General features: G+C 33.6%; 2 protein-coding genes across 7 annotated transcripts in view; one reads left to right on the plus strand and one right to left on the minus strand.

Annotated features, from left to right (window-relative positions):
- The window catches only part of Ogdh (oxoglutarate dehydrogenase Nc73EF), a 53,495-nt gene extending 49,973 nt beyond the window's left edge, over positions 1-3,522 (plus strand). For all 6 annotated transcript variants that reach the window (XM_081973054.1, XM_081973053.1, XM_081973055.1 and 3 more), the window contains one exon: positions 2,954-3,522. In XM_081973054.1, coding sequence (XP_081829180.1) covers positions 2,954-3,053 — 100 coding nt within the window. In that variant the 3' untranslated portion in view covers positions 3,054-3,522. The remainder of the gene's footprint in view (positions 1-2,953) is intronic.
- A 20,183-nt stretch (positions 3,523-23,705) lies between these two features.
- LOC145725285 (uncharacterized) lies at positions 23,706-24,819 on the minus strand. The gene is made up of 2 exons (XM_081973985.1): positions 24,662-24,819; positions 23,706-24,578 (listed from the first exon to the last, which is right to left on the minus strand). The coding sequence occupies exon 2, from the start codon at positions 24,576-24,578 to the stop codon at positions 23,829-23,831; it is 750 nt and encodes a 249-aa protein (XP_081830111.1). The 5' UTR covers positions 24,662-24,819; the 3' UTR covers positions 23,706-23,828.
- Positions 24,820-25,804: the final 985 nt, after the last annotated feature.

Consider the following 25,804-nt stretch of genomic DNA (forward strand, 5'->3'; position numbering starts at 1 on the left):
AGACATTTTGCAAGGTTTCTAAGCATTTTTCAACATTTGCTACTCCTTTGGTAAGATTTCTACATCGCACTGAAGCTTCCGAAACATTGTTTAGTATTTTTAGACATTTTGCAATATTTCCAGGCCATTTTGAATGTTTTTAGAGTTACTGAAACATTTCTAGACTTTCTGCGAAATTTCTGGGCCATATTAAACATTGTTAGACCCTTTGCAACATTTGTAGACATTTTGCAAAGTTTCTAAGCATTTTTCAACATTTGCTACTCCTTTGGTAACATTTTTAGATCGCACTGAAGATTTCGAAACATTGTTTAGTATTTTTAGACATTCTGCAATATTTTCAGGCCATTTTGAATGTTTTTAGAGTTACTGAAACATTTCTAGACTTTCTTCGAAATTTCCTGGCCTTATTCAACATTGCTAGACCCTTTGCAACATTTGTAGACATTTTGCAAGGTTTCTAAGCATTTTTCAACATTTGCTACTCCTTTGGTAACATTTTTAGATCGCACTGAAGATTTCGAAACATTGTTTAGTATTTTTAGACATTTTGCAATATTTCCAGGCCATTTTGAATGTTTTTAGAGTTACTGAAACATTTTTAGACTTTCTTCGAAATTTCTAGGCCTTATTCAACTTTGCTAGACCCTTTCCAAAATTTGTAGCCATTTTGCAAAGTTTCTAAGCATTTTTCAACATTTGTTAGTCCTTTGGTAACATTTCTAGATCGCACTGAAGGTTTCGAAATATAGTTTAGTGTTTTTAGACATTCTGCAATATTTCCAGGCCATTTTGAATGTTTTTAGAGTTACTGAAACATTTCTAGACTTTCTGCGAAATTTCTAGGCCTTATTAAGCTTATTGCTAGACCCTTTGCAACATTTGTAGACATTTTGCAAGGTTTCTAAGCATTTTTCAACATTTGCTACTCCTTTGGTAAGATTTCTACATCGCACTGAAGCTTTCGAAACATTGTTTAGTATTTTTAGACATTTTGCAATATTTCCAGGCCATTTTGAATGTTTTTAGAGTTACTGAAACATTTCTAGACTTTCTGCGAAATTTCTGGGCCATATTAAACATTGCTAGACCCTTTGCAACATTTGTAGACATTTTGCAAAGTTTCTAAGCATTTTTCAACATTTGCTACTCCTTTGGTAACATTTTTAGATCGCACTGAAGATTTCGAAACATTGTTTAGTATTTTTAGACATTCTGCAATATTTTCAGGCCATTTTGAATGTTTTTAGAGTTACTGAAACATTTCTAGACCTTCTGCGAAATTTCTAGGCCTTATTCAACATTGCTAGACCCTTTGCAACATTTGTAGACATTTTGCAAGGTTTCTAAATCTTTTTCAACATGTGCTAGTCCTTTGGCAACATTTCTAGATTGCACTGAAGGTCTCGAAATATAGTTTAGTGTTTTTAGACATTCTGCAATATTTCCAGGCCATTTTGAATGTTTTTAGAGTTACTGAAACATTTCTAGACTTTCTGCGAAATTTCTAGCCCTAATTAAGCTTATTGCTAGACCCTTTGCAACATTTGTAGACATTTTGCAAGGTTTCTAAGCATTTTTCAACATTTGCTACTCCTTTGGTAAGATTTCTACATCGCACTGAAGCTTTCGAAACATTGTTTAGTATTTTTAGACATTTTGCAATATTTCCAGGCTATTTTGAATGTTTTTAGAGTTACTGAAACATTTCTAGACTTTCTTCGAAATTTCTAGGCCTTATTAAACATTGCTAGACCCTTTCCAACATTTGTAGACATTTTGCCAAGTTTATAAGCATTTTTCAACATTTGATAGTCCTTTGGTAACATTTCTAGATCACACTGAAGGTTTCGAAACATTGTTTAGTATTTTTAGACATTCTGCAATATTTCCAGGCCATTTTGAATGTTTTTAGAGTTACTGAAACCTTTCTAGACCTTCTGCGAAATTTCTAGGCCTTATTCAACATTGCTAAACCCTTTCCAACATTTGTAGACATTTTGCCAAGTTTCTAAGCATTTTTCAACATTTGATAGTCCTTTGGTAACATTTCTAGATCGCACTGAAGGTTTCGAAACATTTTTTAGTATTTTTAGAAATTCTGCAATATTTCCAGGCCAATTTGAATGTTTTTAGAGCTATTGAAACATTTCTAGACTTTCTGCGAAATTTCTAGGCCTTATTCAACATTGCTAGACCCTTTGCAACATTTGTAGACATTTTGCAAGGTTTCTAAATCTTTTTCAACATGTGCTAGTCCTTTGGCAACATTTCTAGATTGCACTGAAGGTCTCGAAATATAGTTTAGTGTTTTTAGACATTCTGCAATATTTCCAGGCCATTTTGAATGTTTTTAGAGTTACTGAAACATTTGTAGACATTTTGCAAGGTTTCTAAACCTTTTTCAACATTTGTTAGTTCTTTGGCAACATTTCTAGATCGCACTGAAGCTTTCGAAACATTGTTTAGTATTTTTAGACATTCTGCAATATTTTCAGGCCATTTTCATCGAGTTTTTCAAGATTTGGCAGTCCTTTGGTAACATTTGTAGATCGCACTGAAGGTTTCGAAATATTGCTTAGTATTTTTAGACATTCTGCATCATTTCCTTTCCTTTTTGAATGTTTTTAGAGCTAGTGAAACATTTGTAGACCTTCTGCGAAATTTCTAGGCTTTATTAAACATTTTTGCAAAGTTCCTAAACCTTTTTCAACATTTGCTAGTCCTGTGGCAATATTTCTAGATCTCGCTGAAGGTTTAGAAACATTGTTTAGTATTTTTAGTCACTCTGCATCATTTCCAGGCTTTTTTAAAGGCTGGAAATGATGCTAATTTCTCTTCCTGATATTTAAACGTGACAATCACTATTTTTAAGTTGACAGACCATGATAAGTCCATGCAAATTCAACTTGTAGTGCTAATTAATCTAAAAATGTTTTTTTTTTATTTTCAGCTACATTGGCAGAGCAGTTGCCGCCAGCACAGCCACCGGTAGCAAAGCTCAACATCTTAAAGAACTTAAAAATTTACTTGACGAGGCCACTAGACTGTAAGCAGTTTTCAAAATAGCATTATTTTACTTATTTATTAATACTTGATAGGTATTTTCGAAACGTAGAAATTGTTTTTTCAATAGTATCTACACTTTTAACTGTTTTTTGTCCTCAAGATTAACAAATTTTTAAACTGTAATTGTACGAAACGTACTAGTAGCTGCTATATTCTCGTACATTTGCTACTTACTCACCTAGTTAGGTAAAATGTCGCACCAACTATCAGATAATCAAAGTAAGAAGTAATATGTGTACATAATACGGTATTACAGTAATTTTGTTCTGGTTTGTGTAAATTTAACTAAATTTGATCTAAGTAAGGCATTAAGTTATTTTAGCCGCCGGACTATTTGAAACTGAATTGACGGTTATATGGTATTTCGTCAAGTATTTTAAAATTAATTTATTTATTGTTTTTGAATGAGAGAAATGTGAATGAATTAGTTAAGTATTAAATTTGTTGCAATTATCGCATTGTTTTGTTTTTTACGATCCTGTTCCCTATACAGCACAAACGCAAAGAAGTAAATGTTTAGTTAGCCCTGATACTTCGGAAAATCAGGAAATTGCCAGTGAATTCACCTCCTGATTCTTCTGTGCTCCTGTTAAAAGAAAATTGAGTTTTGTCTACTAGGAAAGCAGAATGCAAGGAGGTAAAGTTGGTTTACTCCTGAAGTTCGAGCGAATCGACTCATTTACTTCTTGATACTTCTATGCCCCTGTTGTTCTTGATACTTCTATGTTACATTTGAACAAAAGGTCTAACAATACTTTACTTGGGCCTTTAATAACTCCGTTATTCAAAAAGTTACGTCGAAATGATACTGAAGGTGAAAGATACTCCAGATTATGAGCTTTCCAAAAATGTGTCAAAACGGGGTTTTAACCGTCATCGTTTGGCCGCTAGAGGGTGTTAAAATCACGCCTATCAGATCAAAACAGTGACTTTGACACTATTTGTTTTACATTTTAATAACTCGGTTATGTGAAGTGTTACGTCAAAGTGACACTGAAGGTAAAAGATAGCTTAGATTATAGGTTTTCCAAAAATGTGACAAAACTGGGTTTTAGCCGTCACCGTTTGGCCGCTAGAGGGTTTTGTAATATTTTTAGACATTCTTTAACGTTTATAGACCCTTTGCAACATTTCCAGAGAGTTTTGAAGGTTTTTAGACCTTTTCTAACAATTCTAGGACTCCCTGAAGATTTCGAAACATTTTGCAAAATTTATAGGCTTCTTTGAAGTTTTATAGATCTTTTCAACATTGTTAGGCCTTTTTGCCATTGATAGAACTTTTTCAACATTTGTTAGACCTTTGCCAACATTTCTAATACTTGCAAAGGGTTTTAAACTTTTTGCAGTATTTCTAGACATTCTGTAACATTTCTAGTCCTTCTTCAGCATTGTTAGATATTTTGTAATATTTTTAGACATTCTTTAACGTTTAAAAACGCTTTGCAACATTTCGAGGGTGTTTTTGAAGGTTTTTAGACCTATTGGAACATTATTAGACATTATGCCACCAATCAAAGAGTTTTGTACTAGGAAAGCAGAATGCAAGGAGGTAATGTTCGTTTACTCCTGATGTTCTAGTGAATCGACCAATTGTCGAGAAAAGTTCATTTACTTCTGTGCTCCTGATAGAAAATCGAGTTTTGTATTAAGGCAGCAGAAATGATCCATTTTAAAAACGGACTTTTAGCAATGTTTCTGAAATATTCTATCTGATTTAAAATTTATAGGCTTTTTTAAAGGTTTATAGATCTTTTCAACATTGTTAAGCCTTTTTGCCATTGATAGAACTCTCTGCCAACATTTCTAACACTTGCAAAGAGTTTAAAAACTTTTTGCAGTATTTCTAGACATTCTGTAATATTTCTAGTCCTTCTTCAACATTGTTAGACCTTTTTTAATATTTTTAGACATTCTTTAACGTTTAAAGACTCTTTGCAACATTTCCAAGGGGTTTTTGAAGGTTTTTAGGCCTATTGCAACATTTTTAGACATTCTGCCACCAATCATAGAGTTTTGTACTAGGAAAGCAGAATGCAAGGAGGTAAAGTTAGTTTACTCCCTGATGTTCGAGCGAATCGACCAATTGTCGAAACAAGTTCATTTACTTCTTGATACTTCTATGCTCCTGATAGAAAATGGAGTTTTGTATTAAGGCAGCAGAAAAGATCCATTTTAAAAACGCACTTTTAGCAATGTTTCTGAAATATTATATCTGATCTAAAATTTACAGGCTTTTTTAAAAGTTTATAAATATTTTCAACATTTTTAGGACTTTTTGCCATTTCTAGAACTGTTCCAACATTTGCTAGAGCTTTTGCAACATTTCTAACACTTTCAAAAGGTTTAAAAACTTTTTGCAGTATTTCTAGACATTCTGCCACCAATCAAAGAGTTTTGTACTAGGAAAGCAGAATGCAAGGAGGTAAAGTTAGTTTACTCCCTGATGTTCGAGCGAATCGACCAATTGTCGAAACAAGTTCATTTACTTCTTGATACTTCTATGCTCCTGATAGAAAATCGAGTTTTGTATTAAGGCAGCAGAAAATATCCATTTTAAAAACGGACTTTTAGCAATGTTTCTGAAATATTCTATCTAATCTAAAATTTATAGGTTTTTTTGAAGGTTTATAGATCTTTTCAACATTGTTCGGCCTTTTTGCCATTGATAGAACTTTTTCAATATTTGCTAGTCCTTCTTCAACATTGTTAGACCTTTTTGTAATATTTTTAGACATTATTTAACGTTTATAGTCTCTTTGCAACATTTCCAGGGGTTTTTGAAGGTCTGTTGCAACATTGCAACATTTTTAGACATTCTTCCACCAATCAAAGAGTTTTGTACTAGGAAAGCAGAATGCAAGGAGGTAAAGTTGGTTTACTCCAGGAGCCTAATTCTTGAAAGCAGAGAGCGGAAATCTCAGGATAAGTGTTGATAGAATGTGACAGAAGAAGCTGACAATAACGGGCTTCTGTCACATTCTGTTGGTCTTTCTCTTGATAACTCTCTTCCCTCGTTTCAAGAATACGCACCCTGATGTTCGAGTGAATCGACTAATTGTCGAAAATAGTTCATTCACTTATTGATACTTCTATGCTCCTAGGAAAGCAGAATGCAGGGAGGTAAAGTTCGTTTACTCCTGATGTTCTAGTGAATCGACCAATTGTCGAGAAAAGTTCATTTACTTCTGTGCTCCTGGTAGAATCGAGTTTTGTATTAAGGCAGCAGAAAAGATCCATTTTTAAAACGGACTTTTAGCAATGTTTCTGAAATATTACCTGATCTAAAATTTATAGGCTTTTTTGAAGGTTTAAAGATCTTTTCAACATTGTTAGGCCTTTTTGCCATTGATAGAACTTTTTCAATATTTGCTAGACCTTTGCTAACATTTTTAACACTTGCAAAAGGTTTAAAAACTTGCAGTATTTTTAGACATTCTGCAACATTTCAAGTCCTTCTTCAACATTGTTAGACCTGTTGTAATATCGAAAAATCATTACTTTACAACTAACATATACAATATAATTACCGGATATGTTAGTTGAAAAGTAATAGTATATTTTCGCATAATACAGGCTATTCAAGCAGCAATCATTAGCACCGCTATTTAGCCGTTTCCAAATTGGCCACCCTTTCGTAAAGACAGGTGTTGTCCGTCTAAATTGAAATTCCCACCCGCCTAGGACATTGTCCAGTTATGTGACGGCTTAATGTGAAAGAAAACCGCAAAACGAAAAGGACACATTCAGCTGGGGATTTTACGGCTCGATGGGGGCAAACCAAAAACTGACGGTCGTATCATGCAAGTTTGACCAGCACACTATTATGACCAATGCTTTGAAAAGATTAGATCATAATAAGAAGAAATGTGTGGTCTTGAATCATTTTTTAAAGTTTAGTAATTATGGCTTGTCTCTTGAAATGCCTAATGCTTTACCTATTTTATTGGTTCTCGGAAATTTAACTATTGTGACCCGGAAACGTCCAGAAGAAAGGACTATTTGCCTTAAAGGCAGCACAAAATCATATTTAATCCTTGTTTTATGTGTCTTTGACATACAAATGTACGTGTCAATTGGCAAAATAGAGCATAGAGCTATTAAACTAAAACCATCACTTTATAGCTTCATAAGTTAAATTTTAACGTTCATTTTAAACAAATTTAAATATGCTACAATGGTTACAACTGTCAAATATACAGGGTCGACAAAATAGTTGCCTGTTTGAGGAATTACACTGGAAGTTGTATCTAGAGCTTCGTCGAGCCAAAATTGACACTCCTGACGTTAAGAAACACTTTTATAATTTTTTTACGTCACGTGACAGCTGTCATAACTGTCAAAATGCGTTGACCAATGACTTAAAACTCTAAAATTACAAAATAGTTGCTTATTTGAGGAATTACACTGGAAGTTGTGTTTAGAGCTTTGTCGAGCCAAAATTGACACTCCTGACGTTAAGAAACACTTATAATTTTTTTACGTCACGTGACAGCTGTCAAAATGCGTTCACCAGTGACTTAAAACTATAAAATTACAAAATAGTTGCTTATTAGAGGAATTACACTGGAAGTTGTATCTAGAGGTTCGTGGAGCCAAAATTGACACTCCTGACGTTAAGAAACACTTTTATAAATTTTTTACGTCACGTGACAGCTGTCATAACTGTCAAAATGCGTTGACCAATGACTTAAAACTATAAAATTACAAATAGTTGCTTATTTGAGGAATTACACTGGAAGTTGTGTCTAGAGCTTCGTCGAGCCAAAATTGACACTCCTGACGTTAAGAAACACTTTTATAATTTTTTTACGTCACGTGACAGCTGTCATAACTGACAAAACCCGTTCACAAGTGATCCGAAACTATAAAATTACAAATAGGTAGTTACTTATTTGAGGAATTTCACTGGAAGTTGTGTCTAGAGCTTCGTGGAGCCAAAATTGACACTCCTGACGTTAAGAAACACTTTTATAATTTTTTTACGTCACGTGACAGCTGTCATAACTGTCAAGATACGTTGAGCAGTGACTTAAAACTATAAAATTACAAAATAGTTGCTTGTTTGAGGAATTACACTGGAAGTTGTATTTAGAGCTTCGTGGAGCCAAAATTGACCCTCCTGACGTTAAGAAACAATTTTATAAATTTTTTACCTCAAGTGACAGCTGTCATAACTGTCAAAATACGTTGACCATTGACTTAAAACTACAAAATTACAAATAGTTGCTTATTTGAGAAATTACACTGGAAGTGGTGTCTAGAGCTTCGTGGAGCCAAAATTGACACTCCTGACGTTAAGAAACACTTTTATACATTTTTTACGTCACGTGACAGCTGTCATAACTGTCAAAATACGTTGACCAGTGACTTAAAACTATAAAATTACAAAATAGTTGCTTATTTGAGAAATTACACTGGAAGTTGTGTTTAGAGCTTCGTCGAGCCAAAATTGACACTCCTGTCGTTAAGAAACACTTTTATAATTTTTTACGTCACGTGACAGCTGTCATAACTGTCAAAATACGTTGAACAGTGACTTAAAACTATAAAATTACAAAATAGTTGCCTGTTTGAGGAATAACACTGGAAGTTGTGTCTAAGGCTTCGTGGAGCCAAAATTGACACTCCTGACATTAAGAAACACTTTAATATTTTTTTACGTCACGTGACAGCTGTCATAACGGTCAAAATACGTTGACCAGTGACTTAAAACTATAAAATTACAAAATAGTTCCTTATTTGAGAAATTACACTGGAAGTTGTATCTAGAGCTTCGTCGAGCTAAAATTGACACTCCTGTCGTTTAGAAACACGTTTATAATTTTTTTACGTTACGTGACAGCTGTCATAACTGACAAAATGCGTTGACCAGTGACTAAAAACTATAAAATTACAAAATAGTTGCCTGTTTGAGGAATTACACTGGAAGTTGTATCTAGAGCTTCGTGGATCGAAAATTGACACTCCTGACGTTAAGAAACACTTTTATCATTTTTTTACGTCACGTGACAGCCGTCATAACTGTCAAAATACGTTGACCAGTGACTTAAAACTATAAAATTACAAAATAGTTGCTTATTTGAGAAATTACACTGGAAGTTGTGTCTAGAGCTTCGTCGAGCCAAAATTGACAATCCTGACGTTAAGAAACACTTTTATAATTTTTTTTACGTCACGTGACAGCTGTCATAACTGTCAAGATACGTTGACCAGTGACTTAAAACTATAAAATTACAAAATAGTTGCTTGTTTGAGGAATTACACTGGAAGTTGTATTTAGAGCTTCGTGGAGCCAAAATTGACACTCCTGACATTAAGAAACACTTTAATATTTTTTACGTCACGTGACAGCTGTCATAACGGTCAAAATACGTTGACCAGTGACTTAAAACTATAAAATTACAAAATAGTTGCCTGTTTGAGGAATTACACTGGAAGTTGTATCTAGAGCTTCGTCGAGCCAAAATTGACACTCCTGACGTTAAGAAACACTTTTATAATTTTTTTACGTCACGTGACAGCTGTCATAACTGACAAAACCCGTTCACAAGTGATCCGAAACTATAAAATTACAAATAGGTAGTTACTTATTTGAGAAATTTCACTGGAAGTTGTGTCTAGAGCTTCGTGGAGCCAAAATTGACACTCCTGACGTTAAGAAGCACGTTTATAATTTTTTTACATCACGTGACAGCTGTCATAACTGTCAAAATGCGTTGACCAATGACTTAAAACTATAAAATTACAAAATAGTTGCCTGTTTGAGGAATTACACTGGAAGTTGTATCTAGAGCTTCGTGGATCGAAAATTGACACTCCTGACGTTAAGAAACACTTTTATCATTTTTTTACGTCACGTGACAGCCGTCATAACTGTCAAAATACGTTGACCAGTGACTTAAAACTATAAAATTACAAAATAGTTGCTTATTTGAGAAATTACACTGGAAGTTGTATCTAGAGCTTCGTGGATCGAAAATTGACACTCCTGACGTTAAGAAACACTTTTATAATTTTTTTACGACACGTGACAGCTGTCATAACTGTCAAAATTCGTTAACCAGTGACTTAAAACTATAAAATTACAAAATAGTTGCTTATTTGAGGAATTACACTGGAAGTTGTGTTTAGAGATTCGTGCAGCCAAAATTGACAATCCTGACGTTAAGAAACACTTTTATAATTTTTTTACGACACGTGACAGCTGTCATAACTGTCAAAATTCGTTAACCAGTGACTTAAAACTATAAAATTACAAAATAGTTGCTTATTTGAGGAATTACACTGGAAGTTGTGTTTAGAGATTCGTGCAGCCAAAATTGACAATCCTGACGTTAAGAAACACTTATAATTTTTTACGTCACGTGACAGCTGTCAAAATGCGTTCACCAGTGACTTAAAACTATAAAATTACAAAATAGTTGCTTATTTGAGGAATTACACTGGAAGTTGTATCTAGAGCTTCGTGGAGCCAAAATTGACACTCCTGACGTTAAGAAACACTTTTATAAATTTTTTACGTCACGTGACAGCTGTTATAACTGACAAAACCCGTTCAGAAGTGATCCGAAACTATAAAATTACAAATAGGTAGTTACTTATTTGAGGAATTTCACTGTAAGTCGTGTTTAAAGCTCTATAAAACCAAATTTTACAGTTGGAACGTTAAGAAAAACTATAATACGTTGCTTGCGTCACATGACAGCTGTCATAATTGTAAAAAGTCACTTAAAAGTGACCTAAACTAGCAGTCAATTTTAAAATGAACACACTGTAAACAAATAGACTCACCAGTTCTATCTAGAAAATTAGAAAAAAATATTGAAATTTTTTTGGCAGAATTCCTAAATATAATAAAATATAGGTGTTTGCATTTGAAAATCTTAAGTTGATGATCATATAACTTATTTTTGGGCTACCCTGTATACATATTTAAAATGGAGATCTTTCATACATTTGCCCCATACATTGCCATACTGTATACAACACTTTATCTATAACAGTGCAGTAACCAGATTCGATAATTGTTATTTACCATCATCAAGCAATGGACCTGGACAAATCAGTTAGTTATTGTTGTTACCGCACACTGTGCGGTAACAGTGTACTTTACCGCACTGTGGTAGATAAAATATTGGACTTTTTACAGGTACCAGACATCCTATACAATACTGTAAAAGCCGCTATAGTGGCTGTCCGCACATAAATACACAATCCCAGGTAGGGTCAAAATGAACAGCTAACTGTACAATAGCTTAAGGATTGCAGTGTTGACATCCTGTATATTTGCCCAGCATTATATTCGAAGATGTGTGGGAGTTTTTCGTCGATTCACCCCTTTTAGCGCGTGTCACCTGGATTCTTTCAATTGTGTCGATCTTCCTGTATGTCTACCCTAATATTGTGTATAGGAGGTCTCGTCCGAAATAACTGTAACTTTATTTCACATTGTGGGAAAATAGGGTCAGGCGCCCTTTTTGATGGTAGACAATAATTTAAAACTGTTTTTAATATAAAATTTTATTGGCGACACGTTTGTATAGCTATTTTATGGCACGAAAACTGCAATTCTTCATGGGTACTTATTCTTGAAAATAAGGATTTTTTTTTTCAAGAAAATAAAGAAAATTTATTTATTTAATTTATAGAAAAGGTACATTTTTGTAGGGATGTCAAGTGTTTACCATTATAGTTAGTTTTAGTAGGATTGTATGTAGTTATTAAGAAAATTAACAGTATTACTTGATGAACTTCAAAGGAGGTGAAAAAGGTGGTACGTGGAGGTAGAAGGTGGGATAAAAGGTTTTTTTTGTTTTTATGGTGGTTGATTGTCAGAGAGACTTTGAGAGAGCTAAAAAAGTCAATTTAAAAAAAAAGAGAAATTCGAGCAAAAATCACACTATTGAAGATCAGGGGATCTTAGAAAGCTTTTTCCTTCCGGAGCTTATTTATTTAAATTTTCTTTATCTACTAGATTATTAGAATGAATGGTCAGGGTGAATCTGATGCCAGTTATGATGATATTATCATGCAACTAGGAGGTGAGGGAGATTTGAGTAAATCTCATCTTCAGGATGATAATAATCATGACAGAACCCATCAATTCAAGAAGAAACGTCATTCAAGAACCCAAGTCATCAAGAGAAAGTGACAGGAACCCTCAATTGTTTGCTGCCTCTGTCACATTCTATCAATATTTCTCTTCAACATTCCCTATTCTGTTTTCAAGAATTAGGGCCATTGTCAGCTTATTCTGTCACATTCTAACACTTTTATCGAAAATTTTGATCCCTGATTTCAAATTAATTAGAATTAGATTCCTGAAAAGCACATAACTAGAGTCCGGATTAAAAAGCACTAAAATTGTGAAAAACGGGGTTAATAAGCAAAATTATTTTCCTCAAAAAAGCTAAAAAAACACAAAACTCTTTCAGAGATCCAAATATTTTTACTTTTTTTGAGTTCTAGAAATTTTTTAAAACTGCTTTAGAAGCATACGGATTTTAGACATAGAGACATTTGGAAGGTTTTTGGACAGTTTAAAGAGCATATTGAAGGTTCTGGAATGCTTTAGAAGCATTTGGAAATTCTTAGACGGTTCTAGAATTTTGTTGCAGCTTTTAGACTGTTTTTATACCTTTTGGAGCATCTGGACTAGTTGAAGAGCATTTGGAATCTTTTAGACTGTTTTAGAAGCATTTTGGTGTTTCTGCAGTGTTTTGAAATCTTTTTAGACCACCTTAGGAGCATTGCAGGTTCTGGACAGCTTTTAAGGCATTTGAAACCTTGTATATGGCTCTAGAAACTTTTAAACTGTTTTACAAACATACGGAAGCTTTTAGACTGCCTTGAATTTTTTTAAAAGCTTCTCGACTAGTAGAAGATTATTTGGAAGCCTTTAAAGCATTCTAAAAGCTTTTGGAAACTTCTAGACTGTTTTGAAAGACTTTCGACTGCTTGAGAAGCATTTTGGAGTTTCTGTAGTGATTTTTTTTTTGTAATTCTAACCATTTTCGAAATATTTTCCAAAAACTACTTTGATGCACTTTTTACCCAAAATTAGTTAAATACTTTAACACCCTGTAGCTTGGTTATTTTTGGGAGTTCAGAGTGGTTCAACCACTCAAACAAATCGTCTTGAACTGCTCTTTTCAGTGGTGTAGAGCAAAAAATTGTATCTAAAAAAATGTGTACAGGGTGAGCAAAAATAATGATCCACTAACAATTTTGTGCACACCCTGTATACAGGTAACTGTATTGAAGTTCAAACGTTACGCTGTTTGGTTTAGTGGTCCATTAGGAACAATTTTGCACTCTTGTAGTTTTTATGTAAATCTACCCGTTTTCGAAATATTTACTAAAAATCACTTTAATTTAGGCGGCGGTCAGTATAGTAGGCCAGGAAAAACCTTAATTTTGACAAAATTTTGGTGCATTTTTCCAAAAAATCGCGAATAATTTGATTATATGAAACGTACCGTATAGACACATTAAATGATCGTAAGTGGCTAATGATTAGAGCTATCACGTGACGTTGAGCGGGCACCGCTAACTTGCCCCATTTGGCCGCTAGAGGGCCTCAGACTTGATTACTTTTCTTCGGACATTTTTCTAAATATCTTAAAAACGGTTTGAGTTAGCAGTGTGAAATTTTTACCACGTATGCTAATTTGTCATTGCAATTGTCAAACACAGCTAATGTCCTCAATTACTTAAGAAACAATTTAAAACTTATTGAAAACAATTTGAAAATTACGTATTGTAATAATAAAATAATTGTAATGTAAAAAATACAAAATTTTGGTTAGAATTTAAAGTTTAGTTTGCCTTTGAAGAGTTCGGGAGGTTTTAAGCCCGATGAACCTGGAAAGTGAGTTTCCATAAGAATCCAATTTCCATTTTCCCTCGTCAGGATGCTGATACTCTTGTGGTGTTTTTTGTACTCCTCCTGATTTGTTCACTTATTTTTGACTGGATTTGTATTGCATTGTGTATGCCATTTTGTAGTCTTGTGTAATTTAACGACGTACTAATATACAGGGTGTCCCATGTTCTATTTCGAGCCTTTTACAATCGCTGAAACACCAAAAATGGCAGAAATATGTTGATGCAAATTTTCAAAAAAAAGTCAAATATCTCGAAAACCGGTTAGAGTTAAGGAAATTTTGCAAGAGACAAAAAAAGGTTCAGAATGACTTTTTGCACCCAAAGGAACACACATTCTTATTTTTTTAGTAAAGTTTCTAGAATAAAGTTATACAATTTTTTTTTGGTTTACCCCGTATGAAGGCAGTTAATAAAGAATAGCAAAATTCTTATGTGATTTTAATAAACCGTAACATTACATTAAAATTACGTTTCGTGATCGATTGGTGCGAAATTCCCAAAGTGACCACCCGAAATTGTCATTCCTAAGCCACTTCCTAATAATTTCTGCAACTGTACACAATACCGTTTCAGTTAAACCCTTTTACCTACTTGTCACTTGTCAGCCCTTACAAATATACGCATTATGAAAGGTTTTTTTCTTGACGGCCTTTGCGTGCCCTCTTTTGTGCGATTTATGATGGATGTCCACCAGCAATAACTGTACACGTATTTGACCGAAAACTCTAATCCCTACTGCAAATACAAACGTTTTTGACCTATATGGAGTTAGGGCTAACATCTGCCACTGTCCCAGGAAGGGTTTTGTGGGATTTTTTCAGAATTTATAATATTAAGTCGTTGCGGGTGTAAGTGAGTAATTTGTTTGGATTGGTCGGGGACTTTTGTGTTGGTTCTGACCAAGAAAAAGCCAGTCATTTTGGGTCAACTTTTGCTAAATACTTAATCTAATCTGACAAGATATTGCGGGGTTTTTAAATAGGAAGAAATTACTTAAGAAATTTGTTTTCTTGTGGGACTTTGCGTAGGTACTAGTAATTTGAAGGGTTTCAATAGTAGGTAATTAACTAAAATTTTAGGTTTTCTGTTAAGTGATCATGTGACTTTGTTCTACTCCCTGCTGAAACGAGAGGGGGTAGCAAGAATGACATCACTTTATATTTTACCTAAATCCTTGGTCTAATTTAAGTAGATTATGGGTTAGGTAACCCAACCAAAATTGTGGGTTGGCTTCTTTTGAGTCCCCTGACCATCCTAGAACCTCACATTGACCAAAACCCCGGAAATTTCTGCTTACTGCTAAAGTATAGAGCAAATTTTGGCAAAAACTCAGAAAGTGCGATTTTCTGATTTTCTTGAGCTTATACAAATTTTTAGAGAGCTCTCAATGGCCGTTTCCCACTATTTGGGACTCAAAAAACCCCAAAAAAGATATTTTGTCGATGATTATGACCCAAATTTTGTTACGTATTGTTATTGGTTCGTAAAGTCACTAAAATACATTTTTTCAGAAATAGAAAGTATAATACACTCGTGTATTATACATAATTTTATACATGTAGAATATATTATTTCTGTCCACATTTGTCATTATATCAAATTATTTTGTTAGTAAATTTACTTATTTATTGAGAGATTATTGTCTAATATTAAGATTAGTCTTATTGCTGCAGAAATAGTGCCTGTTTATTAAATATAATAAAGGAACTATCCAAAAATCATAACTGATAATGAACAGAAACAACAACCTAACCTAACCCCAACCTTAATCAGACCAAAAAGTGACGGTATTGACGTATAATATGTCATACTTGTCATGTCACTCTTAGCTAATATTATACACATTTTATACGTTTTTCACGTAAATACATGTAATGTATTATATTATTTTATACGTCGACATCCCCCAGAAACTTGTGGTTTGCGTTTTAAATTTGATTTTTGACATTTCAACATTTAAGAAATATCATAAACCATAAACGTTTGTTGTTTAATACTTAATTTTATTAAATTTTGTTTTATTATTATATTCAATTATTCAATGATTTAAACAATTTTTTATTCACTCTTAGGGTCGGTATTTCCATCGCCCTATAAAGTATAGCTAACAACTATTTGGCCACTAAAGTGTATTCCAAAGATTAATTGTCGAATAAGTTGTTATTAGGAGAATTTGTATAAAAGGTTTTGTCATTGTCAGATTAGTCTGATTTGTCATTTCTTCGGAATCTCTGACGGTTAATTAAGTCCTCCAAAGACAATTTATTTGAAAATTTTGTTTTTTCTGGAAAGAAAGTATGATGTATTGAAGAGGGTAGGCCTTTCTTTTAATAGAAAAAAATGTAGCAACAAATTAGGATACTATAAAACTGAAAGAAGATTCACATTTATTCTCACAAATCTTCTTCAATGTATCCTAAAAATGTTCCTTGAATTGCTGTATATTATTGTCCGAATGTGTATGCAAATTCTTTTAAATTTTATAAACAGGGTGGTGCAGTTTTAAGTGTTAATAATTCACCATTAAAAAATAAGTTGACATGCATTATGTCATTTCCCTAAAAAACGTTTCCCAAGGAAGATACAGTCCTCCAAAGTCCTTCAAACTCGATTTTTCAGGCTGAAAACAGTCTTTAGTACTAAAACCAGTCTAGATTTATAGAAATGCACGAAAAAAACTTGAAAAGTTAGTCTTCTAGTCAATTTCCATGAATCTAATGTCAATATCCTGTATTTAAGACTGTTTTCAAGACTAAAATGTTCAAATGTGCTTTCCAAATATGAAAAGTTACTTCAAATGCAGGTTTTAAGTTCTGATGTCACTTTTCATTCGTTCACAGTCACTTTTTGGTGCCCAAGTCAATTTTCAAGGTTTAGTTGTGTAAATTTATAGTTAAAAATCTAAGAAAAAGTAGTTTTTCTTGTCTACAAGACAATTTTCCATACTAAAGTCTTTTAATTTGTCTGAAAAGTATGACGACTGACTCCAAAGACAGTTTTTTAGCTTCTCAAGTCAACTTTCAATACTGAAGTCTTTCAATTTGTCTGAAAAGAATGACGATTCCAAAGACAGTTTTTAAGCTTCTCAAGTCAATTTTCAATACTAAAGTCTTTCAATTTGTCTGAAAAGTATGACGACTGACTCCAAAGACAGTTTTTTAGCTTCTCAAGTCAACTTTCAATACTAAAACCTTTCAATTTGTCTGAAAAGTATGACGACTGACTCCAAAGACAGTTTTTAAGCTTCTCAAGTCAACTTTCAATACTAAAGTCTTTCAATTTGTCTGAAAAGTATGACGACTGACTCCAAAGACAGTTTTTAAGCTTCTCAAATCAACTTTCAATACTAAAACCTTTCAATTTGTCTGAAAAGTATCACGACTGACTCCAAAGACAGTTTTTTAGCTTCTCAAGTCAATTTTCAATACTAAAACCTTTCAATTTGTCTGAAAAGTATGACGACTGACTCCAAAGACAGTTTTTAAGCTTCTCAAGTCAACTTTCAATACTAAAGTCTTTCAATTTGTCTGAAAAGTATGACGACTGACTCCAAAGACCGTTTTTAAGCTTCTCAAGTCAATTTTCAATACTAAAACCTTTCAATTTGTCTGAAAAGTATGACGACTGACTCCAAAGACAGTTTTTTAGCTTCTCAAGTCAACTTTCAATACTAAAACCTTTCAATTTGTCTGAAAAGTATGACGACTGACTCCAAAGACAGTTTTTAAGCTTCTCAAGTCAACTTTCAATACTAAAGTCTTTCAATTTGTCTGAAAAGTATGACGACTGACTCCAAAGACAGTTTTTAAGCTTCTCAAATCAACTTTCAATACTAAAACCTTTCAATTTGTCTGAAAAGTATCACGACTGACTCCAAAGACAGTTTTTAAGCTTCTCAAGTCAACTTTCAATACTAAAGTCTTTCAATTTGTCTGAAAAGTATGACGACTGACTCCAAAGACCGTTTTTAAGCTTCTCAAGTCAATTTAATACTAAAACCTTTCAATTTGTCTGAAAAGTATGACGACTGACTCCAAATACAGTTTTTAAGCTTCTCAAGTCAATTTTCAATACTAAAACCTTTCAATTTGTCTGAAAAGTATGACGACTGACTCCAAATACAGTTTTTTAGCTTCTCAAGTCAATTTTCAATACTAAAATCTTTCAATTTGTCTGGAAAGTATGACAACTCATTTCAAAGACAGTTTTTAAGATTCTCAAGTCAATTTTCTATACTAAAGTATTTCAATTTGTCTGAAAAGTATGACGACTGACTCCAAAGACAGTTTTTAAGCTTCTCAAGTTAATTTTCAATACTCAAGTCTTTCAATTTGTCTGAAAAGTATGAACCCTGGTCAGAAAGACAATTTCTAAACCTTTCAAGTCAATTTTCATCGTTTCAAAGTCAATTCACTGGTTTCTAAGTACATTTTCAAGACTAAAGCCTTTCAATTTATCTGAAAAGTATGAAAACTGGTTAGAAAGACAATTTTTAAGCCTCTCAAGTTAGTTTTCACCGTTTCAAGTCAATTTTCAAGACTAAAGACTTTCCTACTACTAGTCACTTAGTCAAAAAAAAAGGGTTTGCGTACAATAAATTTTTATGACAGGTGCCTGAGACAGCCAACAAAAAATTATTCTGAATAACCATCATAAAGAAGACAAGCGTGTATTCTGCCACAAAATGTGACAAAAGAATTTGCAAGAAGACCCTCTATAAAGTGTTTGTCATTTTTCAGCTTCATAACTGTTGATTTATTGCTAAGTACTTCTGTGCTCTACTGCCCCGTTTTCCGGGTACGGTCGTAAAAGGATTGGTCGTAAAAGTCCGAAAGGGTATGTTTTATAGTCAACCATGCCACTGTTGCATCACAACAACCAGCTTGTTAGAGTTTTCATGCTAATTTTCAAATCGTTTTCAATTCCGTTTTGAAACTAGATGACAAAACGCAGAAACGATTGAGATGTGTCATTTGAGTTCCCATGCACTTCTTTCTTCATATCCGTCAAGAGTGTCCACCCCACAAACTGGATGATGGTTTGGCACTCAATATTTCATCAAGCATAGCAAAATAGTTACACTCTGAACGGACTTCGCCACTTGTCCCATTTTTACGCTTCACTTTATAATACATCCACTTCAAAGCTTTCCATTTATTTTTAATTTGCAAAACGTTCTTAGTAGTTACACTTTTCTTTACTAATTTCTCATAAACCAATTGGTAAATTTCTCCATTTTTATACTTCTTGGTATCAAAATACCCATTAATGTTTTGTGTTTGAAAAATTTCCAGTAGAAGTTTTACTTCTTTGTCGAGCCAAACATTTCTGGTAGCCATGATAAGGTAAAATGTAATTATTGCTTACTTTTTTAGTAACAACAATTAATGAAATTAAAAACAATTCAAACGATAAAATTAAAATTTTTTAGTTATGTTCTCTAACTTAAAGAAGTGAAAAATGACATTTACACGTTGACAATACACAATTGTGACGTATTTTTTCGATTTCAAAATTGTTTTTATTTTTAAGGTGTTTCCATGCTATTTCAATCCCAAATACGATCCCAAAAATCGATTTGACCGAGAAGATTGAAACCGAACTGAAAACGAGTTTACAAGGCAAAATTTAAAACTCAAAACGTTTTTAATTTGCATGGAAAAGTAGCAAATTATTAAGTTGTTGTTTTTTTAGTTTTTAAGTATCAAGATTAGGCGATTTGTCCAAAAAAGCCACTGAATAGGACAGTGCCTTTGCTAGTTCTTTTATCAAAGCTTTCATCTTTTTTTATCAAAATACTGAGATAAGATGGCTGGTGAGAGAGGGTGCGGCAGTGTCGCTATCCCCTTTGCTTGAAATTGGTTCCACCCCAACTTATAAAGGGATTTTAGTCCCTACTAAAAAACACCCCTCGAACCCCACCCCTATTCCCTCAGAATATTGGCCACACCCTTGTTTAATGCATTTTTGCCATTCGCTCTAACATACACACCACACGTACAGGGTGTCTCAAATTCGATTATCATGTTTATTATTGAAATGATCAGCACGAACGTTGTAGCATCTTCATTTAAAAGTACAGACATTTGCATATTAGTGCTAAACAGTCTTATAAGAGAATTTAGAGTTAACTTACTAAATTGAAAAAAGTTCAATATGAATAATATGTTGATGAGGGTAAGGTAACTAAAAATTGAAACGTTGAATATCACATATTGCCACGTTGTAGAGGAGCATTTGCATCACATAAATTAGCAAAATAAAACTTTCTGAGATACAGAGTAAAGCTGTTTGAGCTGGATTATCTGACCTTATTGATCATATGGAGTAAACTATTGGAATACTCGCTTTCCTCCATATTGTTCACTTTTAATGGGATGAAGGAAAAAAACCCAGATGGCCGCCATTTCTGAAAATATCCATGACATGAATCACCTGTCAAAGCAAGCATCACATGACACAGATTTGAAACTTTCCACCGTGTATAACTTGGTTATTTCAAATTGTATTATAGGAGCCAATGAATGGAACTATCACGTGACGTTGAGCGGAATGCTTTTGTGATTTTCTTGCAAAGTATTGAAATTAGAAAGAAAAGGGTTAATTAACATTGTTAATAGGGTATTTAAATTTCCAAGAAAATCCAGGGTGTTCCATTGAAAAAAAAAGTTTATGTCAAAAAGAACGTTTTTGCGTCACCCTGTATATACAAGTAAATTGTCATTAAAAGCCCTTTTCTAAATAACAAACTTTTTATTCGAAACATTTTTCTCTGAAATGTATACAGGGTCGGAGAAATTTAGCGTCTAAATAGTTGGGACACAGTGTTGCCAAGTCCAAATAATATAAGTTTTGATATTAGTGACAGACGTGGTTTTAAAGGATATTTTAGGTAGGCAGTCACGGGACTACTGTCAAAATAACTACTGTCATAAATCTCAGAAACACGTTTGATATCCAATACTGCAAGAAAACTTTTTTAAATACGGATTTTTGCAAATTTTTAGCACAGTTTGTCAGTTTTGACGTTAGTGACAGTTGTCACGTGGTTCTAGAACACTATTTAGCTAGACGGTCACGTGACAACTTTAAACATATCTGTCATAAATCTCAGAAACAATAAACTGTACTTCTTGCAAATTCTAGTTAAGTTTTGTCAGTTTTGACATTAGTGATAGATATCATGTGGTTTTAGAGGTAATTTAGCTAGACAGTCACGTGACAACACAACAACAACTATTCAATACTGTAAGAAAACTTTTTTAAACACTGATTTTTGCAACTTTTGATTACAGTTGGACAGTTGTGACGTTAGTGACAGTTGTCACATGGGTCTAAAACACTATTCCGCTAAGATGATCAGATGACAATTGTCAAAATAACTGTGATAAGTCTCAGAAACACGTCTTCTCGAAAACTGTAAATAAACTTGAATCCTTGCAGATTCAAGTCAAATTTTGACAGGTTTTGTCATTAGTAACAGGTTTTAGAGGATAATGTAGCTAGGCAGTCACGTGACCTACTTGGAGTAAGAAAATAACTGTTTTAAGCACATTTTTGGAATCCTCATTGAATTTCCTATTCAATGACTTAAAAAACAGTAAAAAATTCAGTATCCTTAGGAAAGAAAGTGGTGTCAAATTTTGAAAAGCTAGAAACACAGTTTGAAAGGATAGTCAAGGACAAAATTATTGGTAAAACCCACTTGGAGTAAGAAAATGACTGTTTTAAGCACATTTTTGGAATCCTCATTGAATTTCCTATTCAATGACTTAAAAAACAGTAAAAAATTCAGTATCCTTAGGAAAGAAAGGGGTGTCAAAGTTTGAAAAGCTAGAAACACAGTTTGAAAGGACAGTCAAGGACAAAATTGTTGGTAAAACCCACTTGTACTAAGAAAATGACTGGTTTCAGCACATTTTTGAAATCCTCATTAAATTTCCTATTCAATAACATGAAAAAACACTACAAAAATTGGTACAGTCAGGGAGAAAAGCGGTGTTAAAGCTTAAACTGCCAGAAACGCAGTTTAAGGTACAGCCATGGCGAAAATTAAAAGTAAGAAAATGACTGTTTTAAACACATTTTTAGAATCTTTATTGAATTTCCTATTCAATAACCTGAAAAACCTCTACAAAAATTGGCACAGTCAGGTAGAAAAACGTTGTTAAATCTTAAATTGCCAAAAACAGTTTGAAGGACAATAAGAAGCAATGTTGCCTATAGAACTTACTTGGAGTAACACTACAAAGTAAAACACGTGGATTTGGTATTCGTAGTATATAAAATGTTTTACAATCCACATAATAACGGTAGATTATATACAAAATTTGTCAAAACTGGTGACCTGATAATAACAGCGTTGGGAGTATAATATAAACATGTGTGGTAAAACTGAAACTAGCCATAAGAAAGCCATGTAACTGACAGAAAATTATTAATAATTGCATGCTGGAGACAAAGACAAAAAAGCCCAAGTAAGCGGAAATTTAGCTGAGATGTTGTCAAACGTCTCTTTGAATTCTTGACCAAATCCTCCAATTCTTGAAACAATTTTGATAATTGTGTACATTTGTTTAAAACTCAGTGCCAATAGGCCTATAACACAATTATGTAACTAATACAGTGCATGAATTCAGATGTCTGGCAACATTGCCCCGAAGTTGTCGCCTACTACCTATACTGCATATTTTATTAGCTTCCCTGTCTTTGTCTTGCGCATGCAATTATCTGTGTTTCTCTGTCAGATACACAATTTTTTTTGGTGTAACTGTAACTTTTGGTGCACGAGACTGTTGTAACTAAATCACGCTCGAGTGATTTTGCCAAACATCAGGTCGAGTTTTGTACCATAAAGAAAGTATGAGAAACCAAGCGGAAAAATTATCCTGTTCAAAATCTGAGCTCGAATGGTATTTGATAAGACAATTCCATGAATATAATCAATAATATAATAAGACTGCGACTGTCTTGTACTGGCAGAAATACATTTTTCTGGTTCTTTTGATTTTCTGCAGTAGAACTCTAGCCGAAGCGAGCCATAACCAAAACAATACAAACAAAAATCAAAATTGACAGTGCCAGCAAAAATCTCAAGGTGAGACATTGCATTGAGACAATAGAAGTGTAGTGAAAATCCGTGGAAACGATGAAATCAACAGCAAAATTTATCCGATTTTTTTATCCGCTAGCAAACTCCCTTCCTTATTAGCCGATAGCAAACCGTGTTTTGATGACGTATATATGGCAATTTTTGTACATGAGTGGAATTGTCACAAAAAATTAATACAAAAATTTACTTGTTTTAAATATCTCAAAAACCGAATAAATCCATGTACTCTACAAGTTATTTTATTAAAGCCATGTTTACAGGTAATTTTTCTTTTATTTAACCAATTCTGTATCTTTAACTGTTTTCAAGATTTCCACACTGTATGCTAAGTTGTAATTACAAATTTAAATTGTCATTTTTGGCCGCATTCAAGTTCAGACTCAGATTGACAGACAAATTACGTCATCGTGACGCCATATGTTGATTTTGAAAATCAGTAAAATTACAATTTTTAAATTTTTCAATTAACTCGAAAAAGGGCAAAACTGTCAACATAATTTTGATCAGAAGAAAAAGATCAATAATCAGAAAATCTACTTTGTATTTTATTCACTTTTAACATGTTTTTTTAAATTTTATTAAATAACATTTTAGATTAAATAAAATTAACTACTAAACTAAACACAAAACTAACTAAGCAATTTAGAATCTTTATTTGTTAGTAAAAAAATATCCAATGTTATGATAATAAGTAGATAAAATAAGACTAGATACTACAGAAAAATTATATACATTGGCTAGAAAGAGAAGTCCGGGTCTTTTAGTATTGTGTGATTGGCATTAGTCTGGGTCTTTTAATGGCTTCCATCCTGTTTCTTTTTTCTTTTTGCAGCATTGCCAATCGAACCATCAACTGGTAGACTTCTTTTTCCAAAAATGCTACGCGAATAGCCATCTCATCCTCTTTCAATTTACGGGCATCCCGCGACTTTTTGGCAGCTTCATTGTTTTTTCTTCGTTTCTCCAGGTATTCTGGATCGTTCAGTTTCTCTGGATTCGCGGTCACGTTGCGGCTCATGTTTCGATTCCGGTTGTTTTGTCCGGAGGTGCTGGACAGGCATGTTATCATCTGGTTTTTGAATTGTTCGTAAGCAGCTTCCGTGCTTGGATCTAGACTACCGATCAGAGGTAAAGGGTTTGCTCTGGGGGAAGTGAGCACTTTGAAAGGCCGCTGACTGCCGATAGAGGCTGCTTCGGGTGGAATTAAGCACATTTGGTTGCCGTATGTAGCTGGGGTAGCTGCAGGTGGGGAAAATCGTTGGGATGGTGAAAAGTACGGGAGCTGAGGGACGACAACAAGTTGACGATTTGGGTGGTAAAAATGGGCGGGTTGTGACTGTATCTGGTATGAGGGAATTTCCATTAAATATTGAGGGTAAAAGCTGTAGGGATTTGATGGCATTGGGTTAATTAGTCTGGGACAATATTGCATTACATCAGGACGAACTATTTGGAATGGCGCATTTCTCCGTTCATCGTGAGATTCCAGTTTTTGGAGAGAAAAATGCATCTGCAAATAATGACTTAGTTACAAAAAAACAACTACTTACGCTATTATAAAGTATTGTATACTAAACAAACACACAAACTCACTTTGGTATGAAAAACAAACTTCACTAAACCTGGTCTTCTTTAAAGTAACTATAACGTGACTAAAACTCAAAGCAAACTACAACTTTCGTACTAGGACCTATTATCGGTTCGACAGAGAAAAGATAAATGCGCAAAAATTCGCAATGCAAAGACTTAAAAGAAGGATTCAACACCAATAAACTTAAATTTTATAGCCTACCCCCCTAAATAGGTATAATGGTTTTGCACCATTTTACAGTGGGTCCGAAATTGGTTCTTGTATGTATTAGGAACTTACAATGTTTTCATCGATATCTCGGAAACCAATGACGATAAATTTTTTCTAATTACGTTATCGTGTTCTACGTAAAAAAGTGTCCTAATAAAGTCTTAGTTTCAAAACTCTCCTTAGCTTTGTTAAGGAGCTGTAAGCAATTGATGTTAAAATTAAAATTCAGCCTGATTTTGTAGTGGTTTTTTTATGTCATTAGATAGGAAATTTAATGAAAAATCCAAAAATGTGCTTAAAAACGCGATTCGGCCACTCCAAGTGTGTTTGACAGCTGATTTGCAAATTTGCTACGCCAAACCAATTTTTCTTGGAAACGGAAAAGTCACACGAAAATGCCAAATACTATAAATGTACCTAATCAACTCCTTTTTACTCTACACCAGTGGAAAGAGGAGTTCAAAACGGTTCTTTTAAGTAGTTGAATCACACTGAACTCCCAAAAATATCCAAATTACAAGGTGTTCAAAGTTCAAAACCAGAACTTCAGCTGATTTGAAAATCCATGGTACCAAACCAGTCTTTCCTAAATAATTCAAAAACGGTGAAAGTTACGAAAAATTTGTAAGAGACCAAAAATATTTCTATTCAACTCCTTAACCCAGCACCGTAACTTTGCGGGACCGTTTTTACTTCCAGAATACAGGGTATGCAAAAAAACTATGGTGGTTCACTATTTTTGTCACCCTGTACGCAATTTTTAAGATAGAATTTTTTACTGTACACCATTGGAAAGAGCAGCCCAAAACGATTCTTTTAAGTGGTGGAACCACCCTGAACTTCCAAAAATAACCAAGTTACCGGGTGTACAAAGTTGAAAACCACAACTTCAACTGATTTGAAGATGTATTGTACCGAACCAGTTTTTCCTAAAT

Source organism: Ips typographus, linkage group LG2, assembly GCF_016097725.1.
Source record: "Ips typographus isolate SLU linkage group LG2, UJ_Ityp_2.0, whole genome shotgun sequence".
NCBI lineage: Eukaryota > Metazoa > Arthropoda > Insecta > Coleoptera > Curculionidae > Ips > Ips typographus.

Bases quoted from the DNA above. Each gene is read 5' to 3' on its own strand.
- LOC145725285 (XM_081973985.1), bottom strand. From the start codon at position 24,578: ATGCATTTTTCTCTCCAAAAACTGGAATCTCACGATGAACGGAGAAAT.